The sequence below is a fragment of the Rhinoraja longicauda genome, chromosome 35 (genome assembly GCF_053455715.1).
Source record: "Rhinoraja longicauda isolate Sanriku21f chromosome 35, sRhiLon1.1, whole genome shotgun sequence".
Taxonomy (NCBI): domain Eukaryota; kingdom Metazoa; phylum Chordata; class Chondrichthyes; order Rajiformes; family Arhynchobatidae; genus Rhinoraja; species Rhinoraja longicauda.
Window position 1 is genome coordinate 2,738,955 of NC_135987.1, and position 10,046 is coordinate 2,749,000.

Consider the following 10,046-nt stretch of genomic DNA (forward strand, 5'->3'; position numbering starts at 1 on the left):
AGTCTACTTCCCCATTCAGTCACGGCTGATCTATTTTTTCCTCTCAACCCCATTCTCCTGCCTTCTCCCCGAAACCTTTAGCACCCGCACTAATTAAGAATCTGTCAATCTCTGCTTTAAAAACACCCAATGATTTGGCCTCCAATAAATTCCACAGCTACACCACCCTCTGATTAAAGAAATGTCTCCTCATCTCCTTTATAAAGGCACGTCCTTTTTCTTCTGAGGCCTTGCCCCTATGGTCCCTGACTCTTCCGTGAGTGGACACATCCTCTGCACATCCACTCTGTCCAGACCTCGATGTTAGTGTTGTTCTATGCTGGGTCTTCTATGTACCTGTGTAGGAAGGAACTGTAGATGCTGGTTGGAACCAAAGGTAGACACAAGAAGCTGGAGTAACTCAGCGGGTCAGGCAGCATCTCTGGAGAGAAGGAATGGGTGACGATTTGGGACGAGACCCTTCTTCAGACTGAAGTCACGGGAGTCTTCAGTCTGAGGAAGGGTCTCGACCCGAAACGTCACCCATTCCTTCTCTCCAGAGATGCTGCCTGTCCCGCTGAGTTACTCCAGCATTTTGTGTCGAGAGTCTTAAGTAATTCCCTGGGTGATCTGGTCAGTTAACCAGTGGACAAGAAGCAAACAAAACAACATTCACTAACATTATATATTTTTATTTTACGTGTAAATAATGGCAAAATACACCAAGAATCAAAAACCACCAAAATCCACCATCTTTCTCATTACAGCCATTCCATTTTTTTTTTACCAATATTGCATTTATTTCTACACATGCATAATTGTCACTGCAAATGGGTGCATAATTATGAAGTAGCAGGGCCTCCGTACAATACATCTGGACATTGATCATGGCCACGACACACACTGTACACATTTAACCAAGACACAATTAAAGCTCTACCCAACGATGGCACCAGAAACATCACAAGTGAGTCATAGAAATACATAAATATTAATCGGTTGAAAGAAAAAAAAAATTAATTCATGGCAAATTTGATGATTAGATCCAGAAATGAAGCTCTGAGCTAAAGTCACCAAAAAGGGTGCGGTGGAAATCGCCACCAAAGTGCAGACGCAAAGTTTATCTTTCTATACTACAAATATTTTTTAAAAAGTTAATTTTCTTTTACAAGGCACAAAGCACGCGTTGCATATACTGTGGCTACATCTCAGCAGAGGAATATATGGCTTTGGATATAATTCATCGCATGATGTCTATGTCAAGGGGAGACCAGTGGACTTCAGACCCTAGTGTGAAGGACCGTACTAGTGTGTGAGGATCTCTGGGTGAAGGATCAGTGGGGCCGAAGGGCCTGTTTCTGCGCTGTAAACTAAACAGTAAGATCACCTTATGGGAGAAACACAGGTTATGCATTAATTATTTCAGGGAGATCAGCAGCAACCTTTCACTGTTCAGATATTAGGGGCACACAGGTTTCCTGGTAATTACGCAGTGACTGAGCACAAATTTAACATATCCCTGGGCCAGACACCGACTTTAATCACCATTGCTCAACAGAGGACCAGAAAACATTGCTCCTCATGAGGACCATTCAAAACCATCTCACGTTTAACATCGTGCACTGACTAGACTGGGCAAAAAGCAGGAAAAGACTTCATTGCGTGAGAACGTAGAAACAAAGAACTACAGATGCTGGTTTATACCAAAGATAGACACAAAGTGCTGGGGTAACTCAGCGGGTCAGGCAGCATCTCTGGAGAAAATGGATGGGTGACGTTTCGGGGTGAAAGAGGATGGGGGGGGGGGGGGGGGAAGAGGAGGGGATACAGGAGATCCTTCTTCTCCAGAGATGCTCTCCAGAGATGCTCTCCAGAGATGTTCTCCAGAGATGCTCTCCAGAGATGCTCTCCAGAGATGCTCTCCAGAGATGCTCTCCAGAGATGCTCTCCAGAGATGCTCTCCAGAGATGCTCCCCAGAGATGTTCTCCAGAGATGTTCTCCAGAGATGTTCTCCAGAGATGCTCTCCAGAGATGCTCTCCAGAGATGCTCTCCAGAGATGCTGCCTGACCCGCTGAGTTCCTTTCTGTTTGATTTTGTAAACCAACATCTGCAGTTCCTTGTTTGTACAAGATGCTAAGAATTGTACGGGTGCAGTCTATTAACGATGATTAATGATGGCTCTTGCACAGGTTAAGGGACTGAACGCCAGGTTTAGCACGGGACCATTGCAGTAACCAGTGAGAGTAGTTGCTTCAAGGCACAGTTGTAGATTGATCATCTACTGGGCCGAGACAGGGCAGTGTAATCTTGTCCCAAGCAACTTCCTAGCTGCATCTCACGGACAGAGAAGATCTGTGAGGATGTTGCCAGGACTCGAGGGTCTGAACTACAGGGAGGTTGAGTAGGCTGGGTCTCGAGGTGTACAAAATCATGAGATGAATAGATTGGGTAGATGCACAGAGTCTCTTGGCCAGAGGACATAAGTTTAAAGTGAAGGGGAAAAGATTTGATAGGAATCTAAGGGGTAACTTTTTCACACAAAGGGTGGTGGGTGTGTGGAACCAGCCAGAGGAGGTAGTTGAGGCAGGGACTATCCCAATGTTTAAGAAACAGCTAAATAGGCCCATGGATAGGACAGGGTTGGAGGGATATGGGCCAAGCGCAGGCAGGTGGGACTAGTGTAGCTGGGACATGTGGGCAAGTTGGGCTGAAGGGTCTGTTCCACGCTGTATGACGATGAATCTATGAGGATGACTACAGAAGCAGATATTATTCTTGCTTTAACAATCGGAGGGTTGGCAGCTGGTTGTTGGGTGGGCAGCTGGTTGGGGTAGGGGGGTAGGCGTGATGGGGTAGACCCACCCTGCCAGGACCCCTTCCTCAAGGTGGGGGGGGGGGGGGACAACCAGCATTGCGATTGTAACCTTGTGTGGCTGTAGTCTGACCTCCAGTATCGATCTATTGAAGCATACATACGATGGCGAGGAGGAATATTGTCAGGTTCTCCTGCAGGTAACGGATTGGAGGGAGGAGGCAGCCACGGGGAGGTGGTGCGGCCGGCTAGTTGCCGATGATGGAGATCAGCATACGCTTGTAGTCACCACTGGTGTCGCTCTCCACCATGATACGCAAGGTCTTCTGGTACTTCTCCCAAAACGCCTGCTTGATCTGAACAAGGTCGATCTGTGGGGACAGAGGAGAAGGAGCAGTTTAGTTTAGTTTAGTTTAGACAGACAGCGTGGAAACGGGCCCTGTCGCCCAACGCTGACCAGCAATCACCCATTCACACTGTGTGTAGGAAGGAACTGCAGGTGCCGGTTCACACCGACGATAGACACAAAGTGCTGGAGTAACTCAGCGGGTCAAAGCAGCATCTCTGGAGAAAAGGAAAGGGTGACCCTTCTTCAGACTGAGTAGGAAAATAACTGCAGATGCAAATACAGCAAATACTGCAGATACAGCTGGTACAAATCGAAGGTATCACAAATGCTGGAGTAACTCAGCGGGTCAGGCAGCATCTCAGGAGAGAAGGAATGGGTGACGTTTCGGGTCGAGACCCTTCTTCAGACCTTCTTCAGTGTCACTGTGAGCAGAGGTCACCTGTCCATGTTCCCCGGAGATGCTGCCTGACCTGCTGAGTTACTCCAAGTGGTGTAAGAAAATAACTGCAGATGCTGGTACAAATCGAAGGTGTTTATTCACAAAATGCCGGAGTAACTCAGCAGGTCAGGCAGCATCTCAGGAGAGAAGGAATGGGTGACGTTTCGGGTCGAGACCCTTCTTCAGACTGATGTCAAGGGGGGCGGGACAAAGGCCTTCGTCTCGACCCGAAACATCACCCATTCCTTCTCTCCTGAGATGCTGCCTGACCTGCTGAGTTACTCCAGCACTTTGTGTCCATTGATGTGCTCAAGCGATGGTTTCCATGTCGAATCGCTAAAGTAAAAATTAGCATTCATAGACCACACAGAACAACGCCTAAGGTCAACTATCTTCACTTTTGTTTTCAGTTTTAGAGATACAGCGCGGAAACAGGCCCTTTAGCCCACCGAGTCCGCGCCGCCCAGCGATCCCCGCACACTAGTACTATCATACACACACTAGGGACAATTTACAATTTTTACCGAAGCCAAATTAACCTACAAACCTGTACGTCTTTGGAGTGTGGAATGAAACCAGGGCACCCGGAGAAAACCCACGCAGGTCACAGGGAGAACGTACAAACCCCACACAGACAGCACCAGTAGTCAGGATGGAACCCGGGTCTCAGGCGCTGTGAGGCAGCAACTCTACCGCTGCGCACAGGACGGTGGACAAACGCCTTACGGTGCAGGCCAGTTGCAGGAGAGAGGGCCTACGATGAGAAGGCCTACCGGGAGGAGGTGGCTGATCTGGCACTCTGGTGTCAGGACAATAGCCTCCTCTTGAATGTCACTAAAACAAAGGAGCTGATTGTGGACTTCAGAAGGGCTAAACATCCAAGGACGTACACGCCACTGGAGATAAATGGGTCTATTGTGAATAGGGTGAGCAGTTTCAAATACTTGGGAGTCCGCATCGCAGAGGATCTGACGTGGGCAACGCACATTGCCGCACTGGTGGGTAAGGCTAAGCAGCGCCTTTACCACCTTAGACAACTGAGGAAATTCAGAGTGTCGCTGAGGATCCTTCATTGCTTCTACTCTGGAGCTGTAGAGAGCATCCTGTCCGGCAACATTACAGTCTGGTTTGGGAACAGCTCTGCCCAGGACAGGATGGCCCTGCAGAGAGTAGTGCGTTCGGCAGAACGCACCATGGGAACTACACTCGTCCCCCTGCAGGACCTATACATCAGGAGGTGCAGATCCAGAGCAAGCAAGATCATGAGGGACCCCTGCCACCCCAGTAACGGACTGTTCCAGATGCTACGATCAGGCAAACGCCTCCGCTGTCACGCTGTGAAAACGGAGAGGATGAGACGGAGCTTCTTCCCACAGGCCATCAGGACTGTCAACTTTGATAACCCCAGAGACTAAATTTTTGTCGACACTTTTTGTGCTATGTTTAGTAACTTATTAACTTTATTTATATGCTGTAACTGTACTTATTTTTGTGCACAACCCGCAGGCATTGCCACTTTCATTTCACTGCACATCGAGTATGTGTATGTGACAAATAAATTTGACTTGACTTGACTTGAGTTGAGGGGGTGTGTTGGGTTATGGTGAGGGGGGGGGGGGGTAGGGGGGGGGGGAGAGCAGGGAGGGAGGAGCTACTACTCTGGGTGATTCGGCCACGTGCCTACCTCACTGCGGGTGACGACGATGCGGATTAGCGTGGAGTCGCTGGTACCGGCTCCCTTCATCGCCTTGTACAGCTTCTCAGCAAAGAATGCCGGCCGGTTCACCACACACTGCACTGCAGGCCAGACGTGGGGAGAGAGAGAGAGAGATAGAGAGAGAGAGAGTGTTAGAAACAGCAGCAGCAAACACGCCAACTTCAACCGCGGGAACGGGCGGGGGGGTCTGGCAGGCATGCCCACGCTGGGCACACCACACTGCGAGGTACCCCCATCGCAGCTCCTACCCAGGGTCACGCAAGGACGAACACTACAAGCTAGATGTAGCGGAGAGAGGCTCCTTCTACAGCGCCAGGGCGGGGGGGTTACTGAGGAGGGGAGTGGGCGAGCAGGGAGGGGAGAGGTGGAATGGGGCAAATGATTAGGGAGGGGGGAGAGTGGCGAGCAGAGAGGGGGGGGTTAGAGAGGCGGTGGGGGAGTGGGATGGGAGGGAAGGGGGAGCAGGGAGAGGGTTTAGTGGGGAGGGGGGCAAGGGGAGAGGGAGCAGTGGGAAGGGGAGTGGACAGAGAGGAGAGAAGGGAGAGGGGGTAGTGGGGAGGGGAGGGGAGGGGGGTGGAGCAGGGAGAGGGGGTAGTGGGGAGGGGGTGGAGCAGGGAGAGGGGGTAGTGGGGAGGGGAGTGGGGTGGAGCAGGGAGAGGGGGGAGTGGGAGTGGGGTGGAGCAGGGAGAGGGGGGAGTGGGAGTGGGGTGGGGGGTGGAGCAGGGAGAGGGGGTAGTGGGAGTGGGGTGGAGCAAGGAGAGGGGGTAGTGGGAGTGGGGTGGGGGGTGGAGCAGGGAGAGGGGGTAGTGGGAGTGGGGAGGGGGGTGGAGCAGGGAGAGGGGGTAGTGGGAGTGGGGAGTGGGGTGGAGCAGGGAGAGGGGGTAGTGGGAGTGGGGAGTGGGGTGGAGCAGGGAGAGGGGGTAGTGGGAGTGGGGAGTGGGGTGGAGCAAGGAGAGGGGGTAGTGGGAGTGGGGTGGGAGAGGGTGGAGCAGGGAGAGGGGGTAGTGGGAGTGGGGTGGGAGAGGGTGGAGCAGGGAGAGAGGGTAGTGGGAGTGGGGTGGAGCAGGGAGAGGGGGTAGTGGGGAGGGGAGTGGGGTGGAGCAGGGAGAGGGGGCAGTGGGGAGGGGAGTGGGGTGGAGCCGGGAGAGGGGGTAGTGGGAGTGGGGTGGGAGAGGGTGGAGCAGGGAGAGGGGGTAGTGGGAGTGGGGTGGGAGAGGGTGGAGCAGGGAGAGGGGGTAGTGGGAGTGGGGTGGGAGAGGGTGGAGCAGGGAGAGAGGGTAGTGGGGAGGGGAGTGGGGTGGAGCAGGGAGAGGGGGTAGTGGGAGTGGGGTGGGAGAGGGTGGAGCAGGGAGAGGGGGTAGTGGGGAGGGGAGTGGGGTGGGAGAGGGTGGAGCAGGGAGAGGGGGTAGTGGGAGTGGGGTGGAGCAGGGAGAGAGGGCAGTGGGGAGGGGAGTGGGGTGGAGCAGGGAGAGGGGGTAGTGGGAGTGGGGAGGGGAGTGGGGTGGAGCAGGGAGAGGGGGTAGTGGGAGTGGGGTGGGAGAGGGTGGAGCAGGGAGAGGGGGTAGTGGGAGTGGGGTGGGAGAGGGTGGAGCAGGGAGAGAGGGTAGTGGGGAGGGGAGTGGGAGAGGGTGGAGCAGGGAGAGGGGGTAGTGGGAGTGGGGTGGGAGAGTTGGGTGGGTTTGGGGTGTGAAGGGGTTTCGCGGGTCCGGGGGGGGGGGGGGGGTGGGACAGGGCAGGGGGAGCTGGGTATGAGGTGGGGGGGGGGGAGAGTGAGGTGGAAAGATCAGGTAGGGGGAGGTGGGGAGAAGGTGGTTGTGAAGGGAGAGTGGGGAGCATGGTGGGGAGTGGGGTGGGGAGTGGGGTGGGCTACGAGGTGGAGGGGGAGGGAGGGGACCCTAGGTTGCAATGAGGGAATGGATTGGGTGGGTTGCATTATGGTGGGGAGGGGATGGTGAGAGGGGAGGGGGTGTAGTTTGGGTGATGGGCGTGCATTTGCCACGTGAAGGGTCTGCGTTGTGCGACATTGCTGGGATTGGGGGACGGGTGCGCGTGGGGGGAGGGGTGTGGGTGGGGGAGGGGTGCGGGTGGGGAAGGGTGTGGGTGGGGGAAGGGTGTGGGTGGGAGTGAGGGGAGGGGTGGTTGGGGGTGGGAGTGGGGTGTGTGGGTGGGGGAGGGGTGTGGGTGGGGTGTGGGGGAGGGGTGTGGGTGGGAGTGGGGGGGAGGGGTGGTTGGGGGAGGGGTGTGGGTGGGAGTGGGGGGGAGGGGTGTGGGTGGGAGTGGGGTGGGTGGGGTGTGGGTGGGGGCGAGGGGCTGGCCATACCGATGGCGCGCATCCCATCACCGACGTCTCCTGAGAACTCGCGGTCGATGGCCTTGAGCAGCTCACGTTTGGCCAACTGTGGAGGAAGCAAAATACCTTGAGATACAGGGCTCACAGCACGGCACACAGAGAACCGACCGCTGGGAGACGCACGCACACGCACATACACGCACACACACATGCACACGCACATACACGCACGCACACACAATCAGAGTGGCGTCTGCTGGGGAACTACTGTCAGATAGGTTAATGCACAGGTGGCCACTCGATCCATCTAGTCATAGAGTGATACAGTATGGATCAAATTGCCCAACTTGCCCACACCAGCCAACATGTCCCAGCTACACTAGTTCCGCCTGCCCGCTTTTGGTCCATATCCCTCCAAACCTGTCCTATCCATGTACCTGTCTAACTGTTTCTTAAATGTTGGGATAGTCCCCGCCTCAACTACCTCCTCTGGCAGCTTGTCCCACCAACCTCTGTGTGAAAAAGTTACCCCTCAGATTCCCATTAAATCTTTTCCACTTTACCTTAAACCTATGTCCTCTGGTCCTAGATTCCCCTACTCTGGGCAAAAGACTCTGTGCATCTACCCAATCTATTCTTTTCATAATTTTATACATCTTTATAAGATCACTCCTCATCCTCCTGCGCTCCAAGGAATAGAGTCCCAGCCTACTCAACCTCTCCCTAAAGCTCACACCCTCTAGTCCTAGCAACATCCTTGTAAATTTTCTCTGTATCCTTTCCAGCTTGACAATATATTTTCTATAATATGGTGCCTAGAACTGAACACAATACTCTAAATGCGGCCTCACCAACGTCTTATAGAACTGCTACATAACCTCCCAACTTCTATACTCAATGACTAATGAAGGCCAATGTGCCAAATGCCTTTTTGACCAACTTATCTTCCTGCAACTCTACCTTCAAGGAACCATGTACCTGCACTCCTAGATCCCTCTGCTCTACAACAGTCCCCAGAGACCTACTGTGTGGGTACTGTGTAGGTCCTGCCCATGTTAGACTTCCCAAAATGCAACACCTCACACTTCTCTGTATTAAATTCCATCAACCATTCCTCCGCCCACCTGGCCAATCGATCCAGATCCTGCTGCAATCGTTCACAACCATCTTCATCTATCTGCAAAACCACCCACTTTTATATCATCAGCAAACTTGCTAATCTTGCCATGTATGTTCTCATCCAAATCATTGATAATTAATTTTTAATTTTAATTTTAATGTTGTTTGTCATATGTAGGTTGGCACAGGGTCAAAGGTACAATGAAATGTATTCGACAAGACAACGGGTCACCTTAGCAGTAATATTCCAAGGATAAATAAGATAAAAAATGACATTAGTAAGGCAAAAAGACAATATTAAAATAATCAACATATATGATGTGAAATGTGTTTATGAGTTCAGAAGCCTGATGGCCTGATGGTAGAAACTGTCCTTAAGTCTGGTGGTACGCACAGCCATACTCCTGTATCGTCTGCCTGACGGTAACAAGGAGAACAGCCTGCGTGCTGGGTGGCTGTGGTCCTTGATGATGCTGCGTGCCTTCCACAGGCACCGCCGGTAGAACATGTCCTGAATGGCCGGGAGGCAGTTGCCAGTGATGTGCTGTGCCATCTTCACCACTCTCTGTAGTGATTCGTGGCTGTGGGCAGAACAGTTCCCGTACCAGACTGTAATGCAGCCCGTCAGCAGGCTCTCGATGGTGCATCTGTAGAAGTTTGTGAGGATGCTGGCGGTTGAAGATGTTGGTGAACACCTCTGCCAGTTGATCAGTAGACGCTCTGAGGGCCCGCCCTGGAATACCATGCGGCCCTGGAGCTTTGCGGTCGTTGACCTTTTTGAAGGACCACCCCACATCTGCCGTTTGTAAGGACAGTGTGGTAGTCCCCCTGCACACCTGTGGACTCATGGTGGGCACTGTGTTGTCTGCATGGAACCGGGCGTAAAAGGTGTTAAGCTGGTCCGAGAGTGATGTGGTAGGCTGAATACTGCTCCTGTTTTTCCCTTTGTAGTCTGTGACGCAGCGTAATCCACTCCACATGCGTCTGGAGTCCCAGCTGTAGTAATTAGATTCCACTTTGTTTCTGTGGTCTCTCTTGGCTTTCCTGATGGACTTCCGGAGGTCATATCTGGCTACCTTATAGGCGTTGAGGTTGCCTGAGTTGAAGGCAGTAGTCCGTGCTTTAAGTTTAGCACGGATTTCCCATCCGACCCAGGGTTTCTGATTTGGGTAAGTGCAGATGGTGGCTTTTGGAACCACATCATCGATCGACTTATGTAGCCTAAGAGTCTGTGTATTGGTTGGTATTGCCTTCTGCTGCGTCTTCAAATATCTGCCAGTCAGTTGTGTCAAAGCAGTCCTGTAAGGCCTCATCAACCTCATTGTTCCATTTATATATG

General features: G+C 52.9%; 1 protein-coding gene across 1 annotated transcript in view; it reads right to left on the reverse strand.

Annotated features, from left to right (window-relative positions):
• Window positions 1–655: 655 nt before the first annotated feature.
• Window positions 656–10,046, reverse strand: part of LOC144610078 (annexin-B12-like) — a 71,338-nt gene continuing 61,947 nt past the window's right edge. Inside the window, exons 11-13 of the mRNA XM_078428606.1 lie at window positions 7,619–7,694; window positions 5,266–5,378; window positions 656–3,164 (exon numbers count right to left, since the gene is read on the reverse strand). Of these exons, the coding sequence (XP_078284732.1) occupies window positions 3,042–3,164; window positions 5,266–5,378; window positions 7,619–7,694 (312 nt within the window). The 3' untranslated portion in view covers window positions 656–3,041. The remainder of the gene's footprint in view (window positions 3,165–5,265; window positions 5,379–7,618; window positions 7,695–10,046) is intronic.